This window comes from Petaurus breviceps, unplaced genomic scaffold (genome assembly GCF_028583685.1).
Source record: "Petaurus breviceps papuanus isolate PSGF00001 unplaced genomic scaffold, PetGlider_PUasm1.0 131, whole genome shotgun sequence".
NCBI classification, from domain to species: Eukaryota; Metazoa; Chordata; class Mammalia; order Diprotodontia; family Petauridae; genus Petaurus; species Petaurus breviceps.
In genome coordinates this window covers 4,468,941-4,496,903 of record NW_027185674.1, presented here as the reverse complement: position 1 = coordinate 4,496,903, position 27,963 = coordinate 4,468,941, and the positions used below count along the sequence as shown (strand labels likewise).

Genomic DNA, 27,963 nt, shown 5'->3' with positions numbered 1-27,963 from the left:
CTTAAGGTGGAAAGAATAGAGCACTTTTCTCAGCTAGAACAGTTCATTGCTAACTCAAAGGGACAGATGAAGCGACACACAGCTGGCAACAATGGAGCAGAAAAGGAGTGGGCAGCATTCAGAGATCTGGTGCACAGCATTATATTTACTCATCTGGGTGAGAGCACTGGCAAACATCAAGACCGGTCTGATGAAAATGATGGGGAAAATCATAAACTGCTAAATGAAAAACAAGAATTCCACAAGGTTTAGCAGAAGGACAGTTGTCTGTCTCTAAGAAGGTAGTGCTTAACTCCATCAAAAGTAAAGTGCCACACTGATGAGTGACAAGGACATGATCCTGGAGGTATGGGCTGAACATTTCCATAGTGCTCTCAACAGACCATCATCAATCAGTGCTGATGCCAGTGACCACACACCTCAGACTGAAGTCAACTGCTCTCTAGCCAAACTTCCAATTGAAGAAGAGGTTTTGAAAGCCATTAGGTAAAGCATCTGGTGCTGATTCTATCCCAGCTGAGATTTACAAGGCAGGAGGTGCACTGCTCATACTAAAGCTGACCTAAATTTTCTGGGTCATATGGCAAGAGGAGGTCATCCCTCAGGAGTTCAAAGATGCCTCCACTGTCCATCTCTATAAAAGTAAAAGGAAACAGACTGTCCTGTGACAATCACAGGGAAGTCTCTCTCAGTCGCTGCTTGCAAGATTCTTGCCAGAGTCCTCCTTAATAGGCTAATTTTTCACCTAGAAGATGGTCATCTACCCAAGAGCCAGTGCGGCTTCAGAAAGGGTCGAGGAATAGTTGATATGATGTTTGCTGTTCAAAAACTCGAGAGAAATGCCAGGAGCAGAACAGAGGTCTGTACACAATATTTGTCAATCTGACCAAGGCCTTTGATACTGGCAGTCATGAGGGCTTGTGGAAAACCATGGCAAAATTTGGATGCCTGGAGAAGTTCATCACTATTTCATGTCACTTTTCATGACAGCAGGCTTACTTGGGTTCTGGATAATAGACGATGCTCTTACATTTTCCCAGTCACCAATCAAGTAAAGCAGAGCTGTGTGTTTGCTCCTGGTGCGTTTTTAAGCATGAAGTTTTCAACAATGTTGTCAGATGCCTTCAATGAGGATGAAAACAGCATCAAGGTCAGCTATTGCACTGATGATAAAAATTATTTAACTTGAAAAGGCTACAAAGCCAAGGCTAAAGCTGAGGGATAATTGGTGTGGATAGTTGGTGCATGACTTTTTGTTGACAGATGATGGTGCGCTCAATGCACTGAGATGCACCAAAGTATGGACAGATTCTCTGCTACTTGTGCTAACTTTAGTCTAATGATTAACACCAAGAAAACACAGGTTCTCCACCAGCAGGCACCACACCATCCATACATGCAACCACTGGTTATAGCAAATGGAGATATTTTGAATGCTGTGGAAAAGTTCACTTACCTTGGCATATTATCACCCATGTACACATGGACGCTTTGGTTGAAGCATGCATTGCCAGAGCTAGCTCAGCATTTGTGAGGCTCCAAAGGGCAGTGTGGGAGAGAAAAGGTATTAGGGTCCCTACCAAATGGAAGGTCTACAGAACTGTTGTGCTGAGCTTGTTGTATGCCTGTGAAACCTGGACAGTCTATCAGTACCATGCCGGGAAACGAAATTGCTTCCCTTTGAACTGTCATGGGAAGATACTGAAAATCACCTGGCAAGAAAAGGTACCAGACACTAAGGTCCTTTCTCGAGCAGAACTGCCAAGTATTCAAAAGCTCTACTGTACAGAGTACACCCCTGATATGGGCTGGCCATACTATGGACATCTGCCTATAAGGCTATTTTATGGAGAACTCACACAAGGCAAGTGCTCACACAGAGGTCAGAAAAAGTAATTCAAGGACACTATCAAGGTTTCTCTGAAAAACTTTTGAATCAATTGTGGGACATGGGAGACGCTGGTACGGAATCATCGAGGTTGGCGTGCTCAAAAATGATTCTGCGTGGGATGAACAAAGCAGAATTACAGTAACTCAAAAGAAATATACATGACATATGCAAATTCATAGACATCTCCACTCCAAACGTTCACACAGATTCTTTGTGCCAGAGCACTCCAAACTCCTATTAGTCTGATTAGCTACAATCAGATACACTGTACCTTGCCCTCAACATAGGGATGTCATTTTGGTCCTCTGAAAACAAAAGACAACAAAGCAACCGACCAACCAGCCTCCACTTTTCCCCTCATTCACTTCTCAACCTTTCACAATGTGGTTTCTGACTTCATCATTCAACTGAAACTGCCCTTTCCCAAAATTATCAATGATCTTTAATTTCCTTTTCAGCTTTATTCTACAGATGAGGAAACTAAGGCAAATGGGGTTAATCCTAATTTGAATTCAAGTTTCCTGACTCCAGGCCTGTGCTCTATCCACTGTGCCACCTAGCTGCCCAAAACAGAAGACTCAAATCTATATCCAACCAGTGTCTGAGCTTTAGTTTCTCATCCCCAGCTACCTGTGGGACATATTTCAAACTGAAATGGCCCATATCCCTTTCAAATTCAACATTTCCAAAAGAGAACTCAAAATCTTTCTTTAAAAGCTCACCCCTTTACTGAACTTCCCCATTTCTGTGAAGCACATCACTATTCCTCCAGTCTCCAGATTTGTAACCTTAGCATCAGCCTCAGCAGCTCATCTTCTTCATCTGACACATTACACCACTTTTTCCGCTTCCACAACACTCTCACATCAGTCCCTTTCTTGCTACACGTGAAGTCACCAATTTATTTACATCTTTACTTTTTGCTTGAACTATTCTAAGAGCCTCCTAATTCATCTTCCAGACTCAAGTATCTATCCACACCAATCCAGCCTCCTCTGTACAGGTACCTAAATGATGTTCCTGAAGTATGACTATGTCACTCCCCAACTCAGTATTAATTCCAAAGGCTTCTTTCGATTCTCGAATAAAATACAAGTTCTGGCTCTCATTTAAAGTCTTTCAAAACCTGGTCCCAACCACTCTTTCTAGCTTCATTATACATTATTCTTTCTCCTGCCCTCGATGATCCAGCCAAGTTGGCTTTCACTCTGTTCCTCACACATAACAACCCATTCTTTACACTGGCTGACCTTTCCACCTTTTGAACCCACCCTGGAATGTACTTCCCTCTAACCTCCATTTTACAGAATTCCTCACTGTCTTCAAAACTTCACCTTCTATTATGAAGTTTTTCCTGATTCACCCAATTCCTAGTGCCTTCTAACCCTTACACAACCAGGTATTTATTCTGCATGTGTTTATTCTATATATGCTTATTAATGTATGTATTTTCTCTCTATATAGAGCATGCTCCTTGAGAGAAAAAATTGTGTGCTCCTTCCCCTCCCCTTTTTGGCCTTAGCACAGTACATGTCAGGTACTTATAAAAGATGCCTGTTGACTGATAAGGGAAGAAAATACTATTTTAAAAACCAACAAGCTTGAACATGATTAAGATAAAACTTGATTTGGAGAACATGTTTTTTTGGGGGAAGGTGGGAAGGCAAGCAATTGGGGTTAAGTAACTTGCCCAGGGTCACACAGTAAAGTATCAAGTTATCTTGAGGCCACATTTGAACTCAGATCCTCCTGACTCCAAGGCATGGGCTCTATCCACTGCGTCACCTAGCTGCCCCAAGAACATGCTTTTTAAAGACGGATACAAATGTTTAGACTCATGGGGGAGCCTTAGTTGTTTTTGTTTTGTTTTTTAAATAACTATTGTTATTGAGTCATTTTAGTTGTATCTGACTCTTCATGACCCCACCTGGGATGGGTGTTCGTGGCAAAGATACTGGAATGGTTTGCTATCTCCTTCTCTAACTCATTTTACAAATGAGGAAACTGAGGCAAACAGGGTTAAGTGACTTGCTCAGGGTCACACAGCTAATAAGTATATGAGGCCATATTCAAACTCAAGTCTTCCTGAACTTAAGTCTTCCAAGTCAGGTGTTCTAAGCACTGTACCATGTAGCTGCCCCAAATCGTAAAGGTTTTCAAACATAAAGTATTATTATCCAAGGTAAATAAAGTATCAAAGACCCTTTAATCTGATCAAGATAGAATTTAAACTATACTTTAATGTATAATCATAAAATTATAAATAAACCATTTAATACTAACTTCAAGATGGAAAAATACTACTATACTACATAACAAAGATGTCAAGAAGACAAAAAATTTATTAAAGATCATACTTAATAGGAAAACAAAAGTAGCAAAAAGCTAATTCAATAGAAAATGTTCTAGTTCAAGATGTTCAAGTATAAAAACCCTTTGCGGATTATCCCTTTGATAAGCATCATATAATGTTCTGATAAGCATACTGTTTTTCTATACTACTTCCATTAGTTCTTTGTTTTTTGCTTTTTGGAGGGCAGTTGGGGTTAAGTGACTTGCCCAAGGTCACACGGCTAGTTTTTGTGTTAAGTGTCTGAGGCTGGATTTGAACTCAGGTCCTCCTGACTCCAGAGCCAGTGCTCTATTCACTGCGCCACCTAGCCACCCCACATTAGTTCTTTCTGTTCCATTATTTTATTGCACTATGCTATCCTCCATCTCATTTCCCAAAGTAATGAGTCCTGCTTGAGATATTCATAAATTTGACAAAAGACTGAAGAAATGAGAGAAGAGTTTTTCAGGGTTGCTCATATTCCTTTCAAAGATACAAACTGTTTGTTGTTCCTCCATATTACAGTCCATTACAAGAACTGATCAATAGTTTATAAGTATCTTGACTGAGACTCCATCAAGATATTACTGAATATGTACAGCCTACATCAGATTGCGGGATGTCTTGGGTAAGGGAGAGGAGAAGAAGGGGGGAAAAATTTGAACTTAAAATCTTTTAAAATTGAACACTGAAAACTAAAGGTAAATAAATAATTTTTTAAAAGATATAACTGTATATAAAGCAGCTAATATGAACTACTCCCAAACTCTTTCAATGTTTTCTTGTAATGTCATCAAAGACTACAGATAAAAACATGAAGCGGGTGGAGGCTGCTGATGCTGCTGTGTCTGTCCTTCATTCTCAAAGAGGACCATGACATCAGGGAACTGATGACATGACTTTCAGTTGACTTTGATGTGAATGAGGAAGGCTGTACGAGGTCACCAGCCTCACTTTCTCCTCCGGAGCCATCTGGGTCCAGCAACCCAGTATTCTCAGGATGACTAGAGATGACCCAGGATGCAATGGGAGATGTTGGCCCTTTTAGGCTAAGGCCTTTTTACATGCTCACTTAGAGTGAGGTTGATGCCCATTCAGTGAATAGGTCTCTTTAAGAAGTGAGTCAGGTAGCTAGATGGCCCAGTGAATAAAGCATCGGCCATGAGGTCAGGAGGACCTGAGTTCAAATATGACCTCAGACACTTGATATTTACTAGCTGTGTGACCTTGGGCAAGTCATTTAACCCCAACTGCCTTGCTTTCCCCCCTCAAAAAAAAAAAGTCAAGGGATGGCCCCATTATTTAGGGGGAAAAAAAAAAAGAAATCAAGCTGGGAGGGGAAGATCCTCAGGGTTGCTGTTCCAAAAAGAAAGTTATCACTGACATTCACTCAAAGCAGGGAGGGCCCAAAATACAGCCAAGTTGGTTGGTCACTAACCCTAGTGACCAAAAAAGAACCAAATATACGTGTAGAACAATGTAAACTCAGCTAATTTTCAAAACCAGTTCAATTTAAACCGAATAACTCTATCGTGATACCTTATCAGTAGCAAAGATCTGTTTGTTCCTTCTGGAGGGCACCCTAAGTAAGGTTTATACTTATGTTCTATCACTTTTGTTATCAAATTGGGGAAATGGCAGGGAATATATAGTTAAGAGAGTCAACCAAGGAAGGAAAATGCTAAAAGTCAAGGAATAATACTCAGGTTCTTCTTTTCCCACATTCCCTTCTACTACCACTATCCCTCCCATCTCCCCCCCAAAGCCCAATCTGGGGGAATAAAGGATGATTTGATTATTAGGCAGCTAAATTGTACTCAAATTTCTCATCCTCCTCTTTTGGCACTAAAACCTGAGGGAAGGTAGAAATTCATGTGAAGCAAATGCTAAAAAGAAGAGGTTTTGTCACTATTTCTTTTTCTGCTATCGTCTCTTTCCTCACTTTGTATGGAGAACAATTAATCAAAGGCATTTCACTAAAACAGATTTATTCTATACAAATGATGGACAAAGAAAGTAGCCAGCTAAAACTCTTCCATTTTTACTGCTGTTTACTTCATCCTACCAATTAATGCTTAATAAATTATTTTAATGTTTTAAAAGAGTATATACAACTACACAAATCACTTGTAACTCAACATTAAAGTCAATTCTAAAGTGCTACCAAAGTCAGTCGTGCTACTGTCTAAACCAGAAATAAAGGAAGAAAATACACATTTATAATCTGAAGACATCTACATTTTGCAAGGGGCACAAAACATTCTCTCTCTTAGGGTCAGAACCTGTAGAATGAAGAGACATTTTAGTCACAGGAATTTCTTCTATAATTGGTCTGTCCTAAATCCTCAAAATCCAATTTAACCACGAAGGAAAAGAATGGAAAGTCTGGCAAACAAAATATTGTACTAAACTGAGAAATCGTACACACTCACTCTCTCTCTCTCCCTCTGAAATATCTTTGACTTTGTCCCAAGTAAGTTGGAAAGTATACAGCATACATAGTAAATAAACAGTTCAGGCCTGCACAACCTGTGGCCAGCAGGCTGCTTACAGAGCTTAGGCCACTTGCCTGCCAAAGGATTTCAGGCAGTCCCAATAAATGTAGAGGAAATCCTTCCTCATGCTGCAGGTTGTACAGGCCTGAAATAGGCTAAGAAAAATCACCACTTTTGGCATTACTGGGCTAGATTCAGACAAAGTAACAGACTGACTGTTCACTTCTTGTATAAATATTTGTTGTAAGGATATGTTCTTCTAACCAGGAATCGTTCTTTTGATTCAAGTGCACTTGAGAATGTGTCTTAATGTTATGTGTCTTAATGTTGCATATGTTGACAGATGCAAACATTTTTCTCAATTGGTTCTACTTAGCCATCTTCCTTTGCTACAAGGGAAGGCTCAAGAGGTTTAAGGGTGGGGGCATATACCTGGCAAATTAATGTGAAACAGATGTCAACTAAACTTTTAGATGCATATAAAAAACGTCAAATTCAAACATAACAATGTACATTTCACACATCTAACCCAAATCAAGTCTTTAGAAGCTGCATAAAGAATGCTTAGAAGATGGGACAGCTAGTTGGCACCGTAAATAGAGCATTGGCCCTGGAGTCAGGAGGACCTGAGTTCAAATCTGGCCTCAGACATTTAACATTTACTAGCTGTGTGACCTTGGGCAAGTCACTTAACCCCAACTGCTCTGCCATTCCCCCCCTCCAATAGGTCAAAAAAAAAAAAAAAGAAGGAATGATTAGAAGCAAGATAGTCTGCTAGACTTGGAGATAGTAACACCTAGATTTAAATCCCAATTACCAACTGAGTAAGTCCAAAACAGAACTCATCTTTCTTCCCACATTCACCCCACTTCTAAACTTCTTTTTATCTACTGAGTACATAACCCATCCTTCCTATGATGTCACCTAGGTTGGTAACCTAAGAGTTATTCTCAAGTCTTCCACAAAGCTAATCAGTTACCAAGTCTTTTCTATTTTACTTTCCCAGCATCTCTCCTGTCTGTGCCTCCTCTTTACTCACATGGTCACCACTCTAATTCAGGCCTTCATTCTCTCTCAAATGGACTACTGCACTATAGCTTCAACTGGTCTACCTAGTTCTGGATTCCATAAATTCTTGAATGGAAAGGAAATATTTATAAAATTTAAAGCACTATGTAAATGGCAGTTGTTATTATTATCCCCCTAATGTTACTTCAGAGTTCTGGTCTCTACCCAATCCATCTTCCATACCTGCCAAAATAATTTTCCTAAGGAAAAAGTCTGAACATGTAAATCTTACCTCCTTCATCTCTTAATTCCAAGAGATAAAACACAAACTCTTTTGACTTTTAAAACACTCTACAATTTGTTTCCAAACGACCTTTCCAGATTTATTTCATTTCCACACACTATGAACCAAACAAACTATACTGTTAACTAATGTCAAAACCCAATAACCAGCTCCCTTTCTCCACGCCTTCAAAAGGGGACAGTCTTTCCTTTGTACGTGTAATGCCCTCTTCCTCACTTCTACCTCCTAAAATCCTATCTTCCTTCAAGGTTCCTCTTCAAAGCCACATCCCTTCATAAAGTCTCTCAATCCTCATATGGTGTTATTTTACGACTGACAGATAGTGGCTTTTGAGATATAACCATCTTCTAAAGACAAATCTGGGAGGAATAGGTGACAGAATTAAAATTAAAATTTTGACAAGGTAGATGAAAATAAAGATATGTCTAGTTATATCTAGTTTCTCCCCATGCCCCTTCACTTATTCCAACTACCTCCCCCAATAATTACTGATACTGTAAAGTACTTCATTTTGCCAGTGTTCTCTCCTTGCCACTTTTTTTTTTTTAAAGAAGGGAGGCCCAAATTTGAAAATCATAACCTTGTGTGGTCAGGCCAGTATAATGTGACTTAACTCATATTAATGTAGCAGAAGAGTGCCTTATTTAAGATATAATGTCTTATATATATGTGTGTGTGTGTGTGTATATAAATATATATAACTTACACATAACTTATAGTCAATATATATTTAAGTCTCATAGATATAAAACTATACTCAAGATAAAATGTCATAAACACAAAATGGAACTTTTGGGCTTCCACTTAGAACCAAAAGGCCAACTATACAGAATAGAGACCCAGATGAACAAAGGTCTATGTGATGAATGAATCAATATTATAAATCAGCTACTAAAATAAATAAGGCACTATTCTGCTGCATTAATGTAAGAGTTAAGTCACATTATACTGGCCTGATCACACAAGGTTATGATTTTCAAATTTGGGCCTCCCTTCTTTAAAAAAAAAAAAAAAGAGAGAGGAGAGAACACTGACAAAATGAAGTACTTTACAGTATCGATAATTATTGGGGGAGGTAGTTGGAATAAGTGAAGGGGGTATGGGGAGGAACTAGACATAAATATATGTAAATGTATTACGGGGCATAATTAAAAGAAGTTAAGGTGTTGGTTTGATCTGGGGAAGAAAGAAGTATAAGTACTGAACTTACTCTTAAGGAGCACCAGAAAGCAGAACCACAGCCAACAGGTGATGCACAGAGAACTCACCAACTACACTAAGAGATATTTTATCAAATGCTTTGCTAAAATCTAGGTAATCTATATATCAGCATTCCATTGATCTGCTAGTTAAGTATCTTTGAATAGAAGAGGAAGGTACAGAGGGCAAACACAAGAACATGGAATGATTCTGTAAAAATAACATTAGGAAATGTTAAAGTTCAAAATGAGGCAAGGCTGGCGAGGGAGGCTAAGGACAACATAAAAGCTTTCTAGCTATATTAGGTGAAGGACCACAGCTCAGTGTGGACAAGACAATGATAGTGGACAAGAAAGAAAAGCAGACCTGCTGAGTTCTTAGTGCACTTTCCTCCTTGCTCTGTCGAGGGGAGAACGACCCATTTGAACTAGAAATGACAGGGGAAAAAACGGTCAACAGCAAGTTGATATCCAAGTTAAGAATCAAATGAATTAATAAATGTAAAATTCCTAAATTCTCAAATTCTAGTTGAAGCAGGAGAGAAAACGTAGAAAAGTCTGGCAGGCAAAGAATAAGAAAACACACACCTGGTCACCCCTGACACGCTACCTGGCTCAGAAGAACGGCATCCTCAGATATGGAAAGAACCAGTGAGTGTGACTGCCAAGTTACTGCCAACAGTATTTTAATGAGCATGGGAAAGAAGAGGTAGGACTATCCTGCTCCCTAATACAGCCATCCTCACCTGCCAAGCCTCAGGCCTTGGATATTATGTATGTACTGCTGAACAAAGATGGAAAAAAATCATGAAATTGTGCCTAGTGAATCCACTACAAATTTATATTACATGTTCTCCAACTGGACCTTCACCAGTGCAAGGCAATCCTTTTATAGTCACCTGATTAACTCACAGCCCATTCACTACAGTGTCTCTCATAAACCTTTCCATTCCTCCATGGTCCCTTATCCCCCAACTCTCTCCTAAGAACCTTCCCTCATATTTTACTGCAAAAAAAAAAAAAAAAAGAGGACATTCACTGGGAGCTGTCTGGTCTCTTCTCTTCATCTCACATCTCCTAGATGTCTTCTACCACTATCTCCTCCATTCCAGTTAAACATGAACAGGTGACCCTTCTCTTTAGCAAGGCTAACCCCTCTCCATGCATAAACAATCCCATGCCATCCTGTCTTCTCCAGCAGGCTGAAGCCTCTATCATCCCCACACTCTCATTTATCTTTGATCTCTCCCTATCTACAGGTTGTGCCCCTATTGCCTAGAAACATACTTACATCTCTTCTATTCTCGAAAAACTTTCATTCTCACTAATCAATCAACCCACTTCTTCTGCTTTTTGTGGCCAAGCTTCTCAAGTAGGGTCTATACTTTCTCTCCTCTCACTCACCTAATTCTACAGCCTGGCTTCTGATCTCAACAATCAAATGAAAAGTGCTCTATCAACATTTAATGATGATTACTAATAATTACTATCCTCTTTCCCTTGATCCTTAATAGGAAGCTTTCCCTATGCCCACTTAATTCCAGTATGCTCCCTCTGGTGATTCTTTTCTTTCTAACTTGCATATATCTTAGCTGTACAAAGTTATCTGCATCCCAACCCTCCCCAACATTAGAATGTGAGCTCCTGCATAGCAAGTCTTTTCAAGATTTCTTTTATCTCCAGGACTTAACATAGTGCTGTTGCCCATAGGAGGCACTAAATAAATATTTACTGATTAATTAGAAGCAGGGCAAATGTCCTGATTTAAAAAAAAAAAAAAGAAGAGAAAGAGTCTTCAAACAAAAGGCTTAACTTTGATTTTCAAGAAAATTTTAGAATGAATCATTAATGTGACAGGGTAATGAAAAGCTTGAAAAGAAAGCAATGATTACTATGAGCCAGCACAGCTTCAACAAGAATAGGTCACACCAGAATAATATTAACTTCCTTTTTGACAGAGTTAATAAAGTAATAAATCAGGGAAATTCTGGGGCTATAATTTAAACTAGGTTTTAGTAAACCATTTGTTAGAGCATCCTATGATGAAATACGTAGTAAAATGTGATAATACTGTTAGATGGGTTCAGAAAAGGTTGAATGGTTAGACTGAAGAGTCATTCAAGATTCAATGTTAACTTGGCTCCATTGTCTCACTAATGGGATTCACGTGTGGCTCTATGTTGTTTAACACTTTTTATCAATGTTTTTGGATCAAACTCATCAACTCTGCAGCTGACAAGCTGGAAGGAATAGCTAATAAGGATGGAAGGGACTTTACTGGCCATCTGGTCTAACACATACATAAAGAAGAATCCCCACTACAATTTATCCCACAAATTGGTCAGGTTTTCCAGCATCTGTCTGAAGACTGCCAATGGGGGTGTACCAACTACCTCACTAGGCAGCCTATTCCTTTTTTGGATAGCTCTTTATATAATAGCTAAAGAGTTTTCCTGACATCAAGCATCATCCTCTCCCCAACCAAATATTTGCCTTTTAGTTGCTTCTACCTATTGACAACAAAGGATCCAAACACACCATCACTAGGCTGAATCTGTTAAGATATATTTCAGTAAAGATAAATGTAAAGTATTTCATTTGAGTTAAAAAAAAAAAAATAAACTTCACAAATAAAGAATGAGAAAGAAATGAACAGGAACATTTGACCTGAGGTTTTTTAGTGAACTCCAAGCACATATTAGTCAGCAGTATGACAGAACAGCTGAAAATGCTTATGCATCTTGGGCTGCATTAAGAATGGCATGGCTTCCAGGAATAGGAGGTATTAGTCTCTCTGTACTCCACCCTGGTCATACTACATTCTGAAGTACTGTGTTCAATTCTGGAGTCCACAATTTAAGGCTAATGATAAACTAGAGATCATCCAACGTACAAATAGAATAGTGAAGGGCCCTGAGTCCATGTCACATATGAAGATTGCTTATAAGAAAGGAAAGAAGAAAATGCCCAAGGAGATATAACAGCTATCATTAAGAATTTAAAGAACGGTCAGGTAAAAGAGGCATTAATCTTTTTGGTCTAACAGGAAGAATTAAAAGCAAATGAATGAAAGGAAATTATTATTTAGGAAAAACTTTATGTCAGGAAAATTATCTTAACAACGAGAGCTATCCAAAAGTGAAACAGGCTGCCTAAGCAGGTAGTGAGTTCCCTCTTATTAAAGGTTTTCAAGGGGCAGCTAGATGGCACAGTGAATAGAGCACCGGCCTTGGAGTCAGGAGGACCTGAGTTCAAATCTGGCTTCAGCCACTTAATACTTACTAGCCGTGTGACCTTGCACAAGTCACTTAACCCCAATTTCCTACCCCCTCCAAAAAAGAAAAAAAAAAGAAGGTTTTCAAGCAGAGGCTGGATGTTGACTTGTGGGGATTCTTCTGTGAGTATAGGTTAGACTAGATGAGGTTACCTAAGTCCATTCCAAACAAAAATGTTTGATTCTGCAGTTTTGAGAAGACAGATTTAAGTTCTTATAAGCAAAGAACTAATATTAGAGCTTTATCCAAATCCAAGTATCAATTTCTTCTTGAAGTGTTCAAGGAGAAGCTGAATGCCCACCTGTGGGGGAATGTTACAATGGGACATCTATCTGTAATAGGTGAGAGAAATATAAAAAACACTTTAAAATTTTTCCTAAATTCTCCTTTCAAGGCTGTAAATTACTGAAGAGCAGGAGCCATGTTTTATATCTCTCTTTATTCCCTACAATGCTTTATACAAAATAAGTGCTGAGTAAATGCTTTGATAAGACACCTCCTTATACACTCCCAGTTCTTAAGATTTTATGTCTTCAAAAATCAAACCTTTCAATTAGTAAAGATAAAAAATTGATGTAAACTTCTAGCACTGACTATATTGGCAAAAAAACCACCCTTAACCCAAAATAGTTGAGTAGAAGTGAATTCAAATAAAATCTCCAAAAGTCAAAAATCATATATAAAATAGTACACTATTGAAATTATTTAAGTATTTAAAATGTTTAGGGCCAGTGTCCACTTCAAAAACTAAGGACTTCCTAAAAACTGTCATTACCTAAAAAGGTATCCATACCTTTAAACACAGCTGAAATGTTAGAGTCATCCCAAATTAGAACAGAGGGCAGTAGTGGAAATTCCCTAGCCAGAGTGTTTTAAGAATAGAATTGACACACATTTTGTTTGGCTTGGCTTCTTGGAAGTGGAGAGATAGGCTAGGTGATCTCTTAAAATCTCTTAATCATACAACTGAAAAACTATTTAAGGTCCTGTCATGTGTTTCTATCTTTGAAAAACATCTCCAGTAGTTGCTTACAACATAAATGGACAAAATACAATCACCATCACTGAAGAGCACACAGTAGCTCCAAGTAACAATCTAAAAGTAGATACTTATGTTATAATATTACCTGAGAAGTTCCAAAAACAACTTTTAAAATGAAAACTTGGTGCTCAGACCACACCTTCAAAAATATAGCTGGATGTACTTTCTAGGTTTGTTTTCCCATTTATCATCTAATCACCACAGCAGTGGTATACTTTTTTTAAAAATTAATTTTCTGCAAAATTAATGAAGACCAGTGCATTGAGACTAATGTATCATTTATTCAAGTCCATACTATTGCAGATCACACGAATGCTATAAGAAACATTAAGTTGTACAGCAATAGTATTCCTCTGTATTCCTAAGTCGTTCTTTGTCTTACTGTTCTTAGCTGAACATTTGTTCAAAGTCTAATTCAGAATGTAAACAACTTCTTTAAAAGCAAGTCTTATTCCTTTAAGCACTGTTTATACCAATAGTAGGTAGGAAAAAAGGGAAAAAATTAACCAATAAAAAAGAAAGAAAATGTGAAAATGAAGAGGAAGGACATGGCCGGAAATTGCCTTCTAACCCAGGTGTTGAGTTAAGTTAACCTTGATGTTATTTCCATGGGTGATTTTTAAAATCCAATCTTAGGCCGATTCAGAAAAAGATTAGTTATACTTCTTGTCTCAATATCCTAGCTCTACTGACTCGCTTTCTCAAAGGCCATTCTTCTCCTAACTGCCAAACACAATGACTAACCTTTTCTCGCCCATCATTCTCTTGGATCTCTCTGTAATACACATGACACTGCTGACTCTTATGATACTTATTACTTTCCCTGACTTCTGCAGCTGCACTCTGCTGGTTTTCCTCCTCCTTTTCTGATCACTCATACAACTAATGTCAAGCACTTAGTAGAGACTTAAGTTTACAATTCAGTGAACATCAGTAATTTATATTAATTCAATTCAACATTTACTGAGTTCCTACAAGTGTAAATCTAATCCAATTTGGAAATGCTAAACTAGGTTATTTCCTAATAAATGATCTGAAGTAAATCTTGCTTCCAAGCTATATAATTAGCAACTAATCTCAAATACAGCTTTAAGAAAACACTCTTTATAACCAAAGCAGTTAGCTATTTTCCCTGTTCTAAGAAAAGTAAGCTCCTCTGGAACTCCCCACAATGTGAATTATTTTAATTAAATTTCTAGGTCAGCCACACCCATCTTCAAATATAAGTACAAACACATTTCAGACTCCTATTTTTAAATGAGCCGCTCTTTGAAGACTTGACAGTGCCATTAATATTATACTGGACTCAACTAATTCAGAATTTCAGATTATGCTGAAAATGCACTACTCCACTATGTTTTGTTAGACCAAACCAAAATTAAAATAAATAAAATCATAGGATAGAGCTGGAAAATATCTCAGATCACCTTCTCTTACCTTTTCCTATTAGGAAATGAAAGTTCAAAGGAGTTGTAACTTGATGGATATAACATAAGTGAGAAAGCTGGGACAAAAATATACGTCTCGACTCTCATTTCAGTGTTCACTCTACTCTAATACAGCGAGCCAACTATAAAAATCTTTAATACATAATCTATTGAGACTTTTGTGTTTCTAAAAGAAAAGTTACAGATACCAAAGATTCCCCTGTCCTGTCCTATCAACAATTTTACATTTATATCCAGGTAGTCCTGCCTTTAAAATTTCATTGCTCCATTACCATTCAATGGCCATTTAAAATTTCCATTTTGGTTTTCAGGACATTTATTCATTTAATGATGCGTGAACATATAGGGAGTATGAAAGGGAGGCTATTTTTGAAAATCCAATAAGTCAACAATAGAAAGTAAAATTTATTATTTTTACTAGTAATAACAGCATGTAAACAATTTTGAGGTCTGGAAAGCACTTTACAAATACTACATTTTATGCTCAACCTTGAGAAGTAGGTGCAATTATTCCCATTTTACAGATGAAATCTGTAAATCTTTTAATATAAAATTAACCACAATCGTTTAAGTAATGGTGCTTAGGTAAGTAACTGTTCATACATTTAGTAAAAACTTGTATCACCATCATCACTGCTAATATTATAAAGCTATTATTGTTATTATTATAAGGCTAATGTAGAACATTAGACTAGACTTGGAATCAGAAGAGACTTGTGCTTTAATCCTAAAACATACATTAACAATGTGACCACAGGCAAGTCACCTAACCTCTGATTCTTAGCTTTCTCAGTTTGAGATACCTATGGGATACTCAGTTCATAATGTTCAGTAATCAACTGGTGACACAGGGGTACAATATTGACAAAAGACTGACATCTGTAGAAGAGTAATCTGAATACAAATGATAAACCCCATGGTAGTTGATATGTACAACAAGAGAGGATGTACAGATGATGACAAAGGACAGAACTTTGGGATATGTCCACAGTTAGAAGATGTCATATGGGTAATGAAGTAGCAAGAGGCCACTTTGTTTTTCACTCCTTTAAATTTTTGTTTTAAGGGATGGCTCTCTGAAAAGGGAAGAGAAATATATTTGGAAATGGAAGTAATGTTTAAAAAAATTACCAGTAACAATTAAAGGGGGGAAAAAAACCACATGTTGAAGTTCTATAATACAAGTAAGGCAGTCTAGTTTGGAGAGGGCAGATAAACTGTGAGCCAATTAATAAATTCTACAACCAGGATCTGGAATGTGTGATATATTTGAGCAGTTATCCTCAAAACAAGCAAGGCTGCTTACTGATGCCGTCAGAAGAAGGGTTTGGAAATGGCAATGAGGAAGAAGGAATAAATCAACTTAAGCTCCAACACAAATGTGTCTGGGGTATAAGAAATGCTTCTAACATTAATGGAAAGGATGGCCAGGGGGATGCAGCAGTGAGCTAGGTTTTCATGAAAGATGGAAGGAGCACAAAAGGAAAAGAGGTATAAAGTGAAAGGAAGTTCATTAATGATATAATGGGATTTTTAGGAGCAGCAATTGAAGGGGCAGAGAGCTGGAGTATGACATAGGACAGAAAAAGAGTTCCAATACATGGGGATGAAAGAACTGAAGTAGACTGAATAAGGCGATTAGTGGTTTTGCCTTGAGAATGGATTCATCATCACTGGAATTGGAAGTATAAGTAGTATTGGGATGAATTCAGACCATAAGCAAACTGTTGGTAACAAGAAACCAACTAAGTTATCTCCAGCTTTGTACTATCAGTCAATAAACATTTATTAAGCATGTACTATATGCCAAGCAGTGTGCTAAGCATATTTGCCTAGTCTTACCCCCCTGGAGTCTCAAGGCAGCCTTAAGTATGTCTACCAATATATGTATCAACTAGAATTATTATAATTCAATTAAATTCTAAATGAACCCAATAAATAGCAAAGAGATGGAAATGTAGAACTGACCTTTGAAACTGAAATGGCTAGACTTCAAAAATATTTCCAAAGTAAAAACAGGACAATTAAAATAATTTTTTTAATGGAGAAAAAAATTCCTTAGTGGGGAATAAACACAGCTATGAATATCTCAAGTACTGAACTGATTTTCAATAAACAATCTGGGATGACAATATTAGTGTAGCGAAAAGAACAGTAGACTTGTACTCAACTATTTAAAGCTATGCTTCCACAACTTAAATTCACAATCTTAGTGGGTCAGAGTTTCTATCTATAAAATGCAATTTTACTTTTGCACAATAATCAAAACTGTAGTAAAGAGTCACCTAAAGGTGTAAAATGCTTTAAGAAAGTTGTTAAGGACTAGAGAACAGAACTGTGATCTCATCTGTACAGGGAACTCTCAGGTGAGGAAGCTCCCTCTACTAATGCTGGTCAGTACCTTCTCTGTAACTTAAGTCTTAAATAACTTTTTTTTCTTTCTCCCTTGCAGTATGTCAAATTCATTCTTTAAGCCACCTAGAGCTTAGAAGGATTCATCCTTTCCTTCCATGATTCCCTTAAAATTCCTATCTTTCCACCTAGACCCTATGCCAAAGTTCCAAAATTATAGGAAATTAAAAGTCAAGAAAAAAAGTGCTGATTTGGGACATTTGAACAATAGTTCAATTTTTTTTTTTTTTTTTTGCTTTTTGGAGGGGGAAGGCTGGGCAGTTGGGGTTAAGTGACTTGCCCAAGATCATACAGCTAGTGTTAAGTGTCTGAAGCCAGATTTGAACTCAGGTCCTCCTGACTCCAGGGCTGGTGCTCTAAATAGTTCAATTTTTTAAAATGCAGAATGCTACCTATAGTTCAGTAATTCTGAGGCAAATAACACTTGATATCCACCAAGCTTACTTATGTTCATAAAACAAAGAATGTTTAAATCTTAAAATGACATAACTTGAATTTATAACAAAAAATAAAATCACTGTTATAATTTTCTTTGGCCCTAAGTCCACTAATATCCTTCTGAAATCTACTAGTTTTTTCTTCCCACCCACAAATGTCTTCCTCCTATTATATTATTTTATATATTATTATTCCTATTACATTATATTACATTACTATATTATATTATATTACATTATATTATATTATATATTACTAGCCAGACTCCAACTGATATAATTTCCTTCCTCCCCTCTGAACCAAGGTCCCTCCACTCGAGGTAAAATTTCAACAAGATAGTAATTTCCTCATAAGGAAGGAAGAAAAGAAGAGAGGGAAGAAAGAAGGGAGGGAGGGAGGGAAAGGCTGTGAGCTCTTAAAAAATTTTTTTCAACATTTCATGAAAAATTTAAACACTTCCTCCCACACATACCACATAAGAACGTACTCATTCTTGTGCTGCCTAGAATAATCAATGACATTACTAGACTTGAACATTATTTTAACAGAGACACCACAAAAATTACTAGTATTAAAACCTTTATGTTTATAGTGTTATGAAACTAATCCAATTTTCCCCATTCTTCTAAGTACCATACAATATAAAATTAAATCTACCCAATTAGTTGTCAACTATAGTTTTACACTCTTAAAAGAGAAAAATTATTCAGAGAATACATGAAATGATGAAGCTAAAGAAAAAATGAGTCAATTCAATAGAGTGAAGTGATAATTCAGAAACAGGAACAGATAACAGGTCAGTTGGCAGTCATTACTGAAGCTACTACTGAGATTCATGGGCAATAAAGGTAATCTGGGGAGGCTGGTTACCCTAGAAGAAAAATGCCAGACAAAAAGAGAATGTGCTAAATGGAATGCTTCACAAGTTACTTTTTTATAGTCTGTGAATGTGGTATTGCTAACTTCTATTTTGCAAAGTTCTATTATTTCAGCATATAGTTAGTATTAGTATATTTAAATGTTACAGTAGCATTACATGCAAAAACACATAATCGATGATTAATTCATAGACTGCAAAATGAAATCTATTTAAGCTCATATGCGTTTCAATGAAGTGATTTTTTTCTTAGCTTAATCCTAAAAAAAAATTTCATTAAAAAAAATCAGTTTCAGGTTAAGTCCTGTTGTATACTGGCACTAAAAAAATTTTACTTTTAAGATTTTTTTCTTTTCTGGGAAGAGTGTTACAGCTCAAGATAAACACCAATTTAGTATATATAAATTTACCAAAATATTAAAGATGTTCTTTATACAGTGATGACTGAAGTGATGACCAAGGAAAAAAAAATGGACTGGAGGTTGGGAAAAAAAAAGACTATGATCGTTCCTTATTTATAGTACACTCAAAACTAGGCAAATTGTTACCTTACTGAACTGACATCCAAAAGCAACAGAACTTCTTAACACAATCTAAGTTTTTACTCCTTAACCTAACTTCCTCAGTGTTCCAGGAAATGGCTTTATGAAATACAATGAAACAATTCTTAATTGCAAAATACAATACACCTCTAATACCATAACACTGAAACATGTGGTTTGCAAGTAACTTCCAAGTCTGTCACAGAGATTTCCTTAACTTTCATCTGGAGACCAAATTCAGATCTGCTATTCCCTCAGGACGATCAACCTGAGAACCACACACCGCTTACCTTGGTATTGTCACACATTTCGTATTACAGTTTTGAGTGGTGATAGCTTTCTCAAGTTCATCTAATCTTCCCGTTTTCTTCAGCTTCTTCACCAAACTTTTAACTGCTTTCTCACACCACTTTTCTTCCTGTCCGTTCTGTTCACCACCACCTGCTCCTCCAGAACCACTGGCAGATTTCTTCCATCCTAACAGTCTCTTCACAACTGGTGGAGTGAATGGTAAGATAGATGACATGTTCTTACCACAGACCGCAGCAAGTCACAGAAGCAAAGGGGGCTTCCTTATCCAACCTAGAAAAGAAATCAAAGGATAAGTTAGGACTCCAGAATCAAGTAGCAATTTTAGTCAGATTACGTAAAAAGAGATCAAGCAAGGCAGAATCTGGGAAATACTGTGACAAAAGTCACTAACTACTGAACCACCTGGATGTTCCATAGGCATCTAGAACTAAAACACATCCACAAGTGAGCCAGCTCTCTTTCTAACTTCTGTATTTCTGGAAAGCACCACCATGGCTCTCAGTCACCTCTAAGACTCCTCACTCTCACCCAATCCGATCTATTTCAATATCTCTTGCACACCACCACAACTCCACTGAGGCCTTTGTCACCTCTTGTCTGGGCTACTGGCAATCGTCTAATTGGTATACTTGCCACATCTAGCACAGCTAATGTTTTCCTTCTCCAAACATCCAAATAGTTGCCAAAGTGATCATACTAATGACCATGACACTTCTGCCAGAGAAGCTTCAGTGGCTCTCATTACCTCTAGAATAAAATATACTTTCAAAGTCCTATCTTGCCAAGCTAATTTCACAAAACTCCCCCCACCTTATGCTCCAGCTAAACTATTCTATTTGTCGTTCCCTTACACACAACATTCCTTCTCTCCTCACGCACTCCTTGTAACAAGGTGTCCTATATCTAGAACTCCCTCTTCGGCTCTACCTTTTGGAACCCCCTCCATCTCTTTAAGATTCAGCTCAAGTGCCATCAAATTTAAGAACCCTTTCTTGATTCTTCCAGTTGTTAGTCTCTTCCCATTCACCCTCTAAATTAATTTTGTAAACACCCTGTACTTATTTATCTATATTCTCTTGCATTGAATATAAGCTCTTTGAAGGTATGGGCTGTCTCATTTTTGTACTTGTTTCCCCAATGTCTAGTACATGCTAATAATGCTTAACTGATTCACTGATCAAAAGACTGGATAATACATTTTAGCAAAATACTAAACATATTTATTACAAAAGAGGCATCAATTTATGTTTAATTACATTAACAGTAAATGTTAAGATAGAACATTTAAAATAATGAGTAAATCTTTTTTTCTAAGCAAAGAACTAATTTCTCAAAGCACATGCAATTATTCATCCAGCAACTGTTTTCGTGCTGTTTTATGCACTGTATTGTATAAGGACTTTGGAATGAGGAAGATAACCAAGTCAATTCAACAAGTGAGAATCCTTAAGTTCCTACTGGGATGTAAGGAAAGGCAAAAACCAGTCCTTATCCTCCAGCAGCCTAAAGTCTAATGGAGGAGACAACAAGCAAACAAGTACAGACCGACAAGCTATATACAAGATGAAGTGGAATAACCTCAGAGGAAAGGCACTGGAATTAAGAAAGATCAGGGAAGGCTTCTTGTAGAAGGCTAGATTTTGTCTGGAACTTGAGGGAAGCCAAGAAGCTGAGATGGAGAAGAAGATGGGTAAAGATGCCCAGAGTTCAGAGATGGGGCATCTCATTCAATGAAGAGCAAGAAAGGCCAGTGCTACTTGATCAGAGAACTCATGGAAAGGAGTAAGTTATTAAGAGTATAAAGGTAGGAAGGGGACCCGGGCTTTAAATACCAAACAGGTATTTTGTGGAAACAGCAGGGTTGATTGATTAGAGTTGATTGAATGGGGGTCAAGGGTTGGGCGGGGAAAGGAAGTGACATGATCAGACTTGCGTTTTAGGAGTATCAATTTAGCAGCTGACTGGAGGATGAAATGGAGTAGGGAAACACCTGTGGCAGGGAAAGCAACCAGAAGGCTACTGGCCAAGAGTATAGATATGAGGTGATGAGGGCCTGAAGCACGGGGGTGGTGTCCGCATCCATGGAGAGAAAGGGGCATGTGTGAGAGATGTCACAAAGTTAAAATTGACAGGTTTAGGAACCATATTGTATGTGGAGGGGAGGGAGGTAAGAAAGTGAATAGTCAAGGATGACACCTAGGTTGCAAGCCTGGGGGATTGGGAAGTAGCTAGTATCCTTAAAAGGAGAGAGTCTGGGTAGGAAACATAAGTTCAGTTTTGGCCACATTGAGTTAAAGATGTTAACTAGAGGAGCGGCTAGGTGGCGAAGTGAATAGAGCACCAGCCCTGGAGTCCAAATCCCACCTCAGACATTTAACCCCAAAAAAAAAAAAAAAAAGCCATGTGTGACCTTGGGCAAGTCACTTAATCCCAACTGCTCACTCCAACTTCACTCCTCCAAAAAGCAAAAAAAAAAAAAAAAAGTTAACTAGACATCCAGTTCACAATAACCAAAAATGTGAGACTGAAGGTCGACACAAAGGTTAGGGCTAGATTTGTAGGTTTGGAAATTCATCATCCTAGAGATGATATAACCGAAGAGATGTTGATAAGATAACCAAAGGAAATAGTATAAAGAAAGGGCCCAGTACACAGCCCAGTTAATGGTCATGACTATGAATATTCAACAACAGACCCAGAAAAAGTGGTTGGACAGGTAGGAGAACCAGAAAAGAGAGCAGTGTCACAAAAAGCTAGAGAAGAGAGCATCGAAGAGAAGAAGATGATTAATAGTGACAAGGGCCACAGAGGATTCAGGAAAGATGAAGACTGGGAAGAGGCCATGAGATCTGGCAATTAAAAAGATCACTGGTAACTTTGGAGAGAGTAGTTTCAGTTAAATGGGTGAGGTGAGAAGTCAGACTGCAGTGCTGAACCACAAAAGGGAGGAGAGATAAAGGATGATAGCTAGTAAGGAATGATACATCAAGTAAGGGTTTTTTTTTGTGTATGGAAGAGACCTGGATGTATCTGTAGGCAGCAGACAGAGAGAAATTTAAGTGAAGTGACACAGTATGGATCATAGAGGGGCATTCTACTAGATGAGGATAGAATGGGATCCCTTGTGCCTGTGGAAAGATTTGTCTTGGCAAAGAAGGTCTCCCCTCTTTTATGTGAAATGGTGAAAAAAAACAATAGAGGAAGGCTTTTAAGGGATGAAAGATAAGGAAAAGACAAGAGGGAGATCTCAAAGTATGACCCCAATTTTTTTTTTCAGTGAAATGAGACAAAATAATTAAAGATTTTTTTTTAATTAGTCTAGGTTTTCAGCTGAGAAGGTGGAGGCTGAAAGATGATGTGATGTAAGGTTTGAAGAAAGGTAAAAAGGTTTGGAAAAGCTACTTTGGTAGATGGGAGAGTGAACTGATTAGGAGGTGTAAAAGATCTGCCTCGTTGCAGTGAGGGCCCAGTTGATATCATAAAACAAAAGTTTGTATTAGGTCCAGTAGGCAATATTTTATTATTTTCTTCGGCTTCATTCAGTAGCACATGAGTAAAAGCAAAGACAACTGACTGTGGCAGATCAGGACTTAGGCTTGCCAGGCCCAAGACCTTTGATAAGGTATCAAATGACTTGACCAAAGAGGATGAAGTAAAACTGAACTGATTCACCAAGGTGTCAAGATGGGGAGTGGATAGTGTAGACAGTGCAGGGGTGACTGCCTGGGAAGAGAACTGAGGGCCTCAGGAATTGGAGGTCAGGGTAAGAACAAAGAACAGAACTAAAGGATTAAAGGTGGAGCAAAATGTGGGATGACAACAGATTCAACCAGTTAAAAAGGAATTTCGATTTCATGAACATGAATGTGGAACACAATATACTCATGAAGTTTCTGCTCAAAGAAAGGCAGAACACACACATATGCACTATCATACAACAAACAATGCATAATAACAGTATGATAAAATCATTACAATAGTGCAAAGATCAATTCCAAATGAAGACTGGAAAAAGAATTCCTGGCTGAGGAAATATGTGAGCAATCCATCTTAAAGGACAGATAATGTAGGTTTCAAAAGTCAGAGGTGGAAGTTAGGAAGTATATTACAAGCATAAAGCCATAAGCAATTGTTGAAGGAAGGAGGAATGAAGGAGAGAAGAGGAAGGGAGAGAGGGAAGACGGAGGAAAGAAGGAAAGCACAGAAAATACTTTAAGTGCCATTTGGCAGGGGTGTGCAAGCTATGACTAAAGAAGAGGAAGGAAGACACCCAGAAATAAGTGGACCAGTTGGGAAACCGATGCAATAATCCAGATGAGATAGAAAGGCGATAGCAGGAATGGAAGGGATAGTAATTAAACTGACAACCCAATGATTGACTGCATAGTGACAAATGAAGGAAAGGTAGATATCCAGAATTCAGGACATTAGGGTCTCTATCCATTTATTACCACTTTTGGTCAATGAGTGTTTCTCTTCTGCCTACCTATCAATAACCAGAATTGAATGTGCATTGTTTTGGTTCTTTGAGTACACTAAGTAAACAAACTGCTTGCCCTTTTAATTCTGTTTAGAGGTAGAAGCATTAAGACAAAAAGAAACGTAATGTCCAGGTATGACCTATTACAGGAAATACTTAAAACTCTGAAAAATGAGTCTGTTTTGGTGGTAGTGTGGGAGTTTAGGTTTCAAGGGGTAAAGGGAGGCTAAAAGGTTATTTTTTTGTTTCTTAAGGAAGCAAAAAAAAAAAAAAAAGCTCAAAACCACAGCTATATTGTTAGAATAGTACCTAAATTAAGTTAGAAAATGATAAAGTACATGAGATGTCAAATAATGACCTGATTCAAGAAGAAAGATATCACTTCTAGCAAGGGAAATGTGAGCAGGCTATTATGGAACAGGTAGTGTGAGCTTCGATGGAAAGAATTTCATAAAGTAGAGGTGAGTTTCTGCCTTGGGCCCTAGCTGGATGGACACTTTTATCTTTCTTGGGCATAAACTCTTCCTTTGAACCAATCAAGAAAACTGTCCTTAACCCAAGGGTTTTCCTTTCACCAAATTCTAAATTTTATTGATTTGTAACTCTTAGTTCCAGACACAAAGCCTCCTGAATTTTTTTATCCTTGAACAGGCTAGGCTGGCTTACTTCTCTGGGTTAAAGAATGTCTATATTCAATCCCTAATAATTTATTCCCCTGCTCTCTGTCTCAATGCCACAGTATCTTAGTGCTACATTCTAGCCCATGTCTATCTCTTCTGAACTATTCAAACCACAAAGATAAAAATCCTCTTTACCCTAGCAAAATAAGATACATTTAATCTCATTTCCCAAATTCTGTCATAAGGAAATGTTTGCTACACAGTAAGTCCTATTTTGAATTGTTTCAAAATATTCAGTGATTAGGGAAGACTAGTGACTAGGAAAAGCACCTGGAAACAAGTAGACCAGTTAGAAAGCTGATGAATTAATCCAGATGAGGTAGAAAGGTGGAAGAATGGAAGGGAGAGTAGTTAAACTGACAATCTAGTGATTGATAGTGATACTGACAACTCCCCCAAAATTTTCTGAGTAAATGTTTTGTTGTTGTTTATTAAGGATAGCCTGCACCATAAAGTAGAAAGACCAATGGCTCTGGAGTCGGAGAACCCTCTTTTCAAATTCCTTATCTTCCACATGTGACCTTGGGGCAAATTATTTAAACTCTCTGGGCCCATTTCCTCATCTGTAAAATAAGGGGATCCGGACTAAGACTCCTTCCAATTTTAAAGAACTACTGTGTTCCCAGCACCACGGCTGGTCCAGCCTGAGGTATTAAACAGGACATTCCTTATCCCTAAGGAGTTTGTAATCTAATGACTTATGGTCAATGATTACAAAAATCAGCTATTGTGCTGTAATAGCCTCTTGAACTACTAAAGCATATAGGGTATTTGCCTTCATACTAAGTGGAGCCATACTGTTACACTTTTTTGAATGTGTGTCTTTTTGGTTTTTATCTCCTTCCCTGCTGTCAACTGTTACTTCTAGATGCTATCAGTATTCCTGCCTTTAGTAGTTTGCCCTGTATCCTAATCTTTGGTTGCAAACCAAGCTTTTTAGAAGTATGTCTAAGAGAACAGTAAAGATGAGTCAGGCCACCTCCTTTGAGTAAGTAGATGAAAAGCCTTAGGGTCATCTATTTTAGAGGCCCTGAGTCTTTTATTGCTTATTTCCTAGTACTAGGGTGTATCCAAAAAGGAGATGTTACCAAATACCTGAACTCTGAATAATCAAAATGTTACTACACTAGGGGTTTTGACATGCATTCACAATTGTCACTAACCTCTCCTTACTTAAAACATTTTAAGTTTCCTTGTCTGAGAAAAAAAAAAAAACTTGCAATATTTAGATTAAGATCCAAAAGTTTGGGGAAAAAAATGAAACTGAGGCATGTGAAAGACAGTTCTTTCTTGCCATAATAAGTAAAGAATTATTTTCCCTCTTGCAAATTTTCAAATTCCTGAATACTAGGAATGTGGATTTTAATTATATACTCGTTAAAAGAGCAAAGCTGTAGAACTAGAAGGAACCCTAGAGGTCATTTTACAGGACACTGAGACACAAAAAGAACTAATTTGTTCAACTTCAATGAGGGATTAAGGAGCAGAGTCAGGATTCAAAAACTCAAATACTGAACTCCCCAACTTCACTTCAATAAATCAATATATGTATTAAATCTTCAGTAGTTATATAATAGAATTTTACCTACAGTGTTCAATATTCACGAAAGACTGACAAAGAAAATGATAAACACACAAGTTTACTGTGAATATATCAAGAAGATCTCCAAATTAGCAAAAGCTGCTCCATCATCAGAGCCCTGAATCCCCAATATGATTCCATCCTCTGGTATAAACATGCCTAATCCCTCCTACCAAAAAAAAAAAAAAAACCCCAAAAAACAAACAAACAAAAAAAAACCCAACCCTTCCCTTCACCTCTCTCCCCCATATTGTTTCTAGTGCCAGACTTCTCAAAAGAACAGTCTACACTCACTGTCTTTACTTCCTCACCACCCACTCACTCCTCAACCCCTTGAAATCTGGCTTCCTCCCCCACTATTCACAGAATCTCAGAATTTCAAAATTGGAAAGGAGAGCAGCAGCCATCTAAATCAACCCATACCCAGAAAAGAATCTCCACTACAATATACTCAACAAGCTGTTTGAAGACCTCCCATTAGGAGTGGAATATTATGCCTTCCAAAGTAGGAAGTGAGATATCTCTCAATGTTGAGAAATTTTTCCTAAAACCAATCTCAAATTTGCCTTTGCATTTCCACCCCTTTTCCTCCTATTTCGATGCTCTAAGGCAAAACACACCAAGTGTAATATCTTCCACGTGACAGTTCCTCAAATACTTAAAAGGCAACAACTTTGTTCCCCCAACTCACTTCTTTTCCAGGCTAAATACTCAAATTTCCTTCAGTCCATCCTCACAAGGCCCTTCCACTATTCTGGTTGTCCCATTTCAAACATGTTTCCACTTAATGTCCTTAATATAGTACTCCAAAGTTGGTCTGAGGGCTGAATGCAGGAGTACTTTCACCTCTTTACTCATGGAAAGAATGCCTCTATTGATGCGGCCAAGGTCACATTAGTTTTTACTAACATATCACACCGTTGACTCATGTATCAAGTAGAGTTTGTAGTCCACTAGAAGTCACAAATCTTTTTCAATGAGTTGTCCAAACGTACCACCACCACCACCCCTGTTGACACTTCTCTCAAAAGGTCCCCCAAAGTGCACTTAATTTCCAGATCATGTGAGCTTTTTGGTTCTCATTCTCCTTGATTGCTATGCAGCATGACCACACTAAACAATCCCTGAATACCTGAGTTTAAACCTTGTGGAAAAGTCATTTAACTTTCCTAAACCTCACTTCCTTACCTGTAAAAAAGAATGAACAAAATAAAACAAAATACTTTGACCGAAGGAGGGAGGGTGGTAGATTAAATGGCCTCAAAGGCCCTTCTAGCTCCACATCGACGATCCTAGTTCTCTTCTCTATCTCTGAGCAAACTTTTTCTATCTCTATTTTCTCCCACCTTCTAAACAAGTGTTCCCCCTAAGGCTCTGTCTCTGGAATTCTTTGTCTTCCTATATTTTTGTCTTTACTCTTCCACTTACTTCAACTCAAATTAACTAGTATTTTTCTAGTACTAAGTTTCCACAAAACAAGGACAAAAAGGGAAACAATCCCCCCCCAAAGAGCTTACCCGTGTTTCCCCAATAATAAGACCTATCCCGAAAATAAGCCCTATTGAGATTGCTACTGTAGTGAAGGTGATCCCCTGCGCTACATGCTACATTACGATACCCTCTGTATGTACCGTCCCCCCCCCCCC

The 27,963-nt window shown here is 37.8% G+C and overlaps 1 protein-coding gene across 3 annotated transcripts in view; it reads right to left on the bottom strand.

The window, feature by feature from the left end:
• SMAD2 (SMAD family member 2) overlaps positions 1-27,963 on the bottom strand; it is a 102,656-nt gene that overhangs the window by 57,432 nt on the left and 17,261 nt on the right. For all 3 annotated transcript variants that reach the window (XM_069104703.1, XM_069104711.1, XM_069104702.1), the window contains exon 2: positions 19,554-19,845. In XM_069104703.1, the coding sequence (XP_068960804.1) occupies positions 19,554-19,789 (236 nt within the window). In that variant the 5' untranslated portion in view covers positions 19,790-19,845. The remainder of the gene's footprint in view (positions 1-19,553; positions 19,846-27,963) is intronic.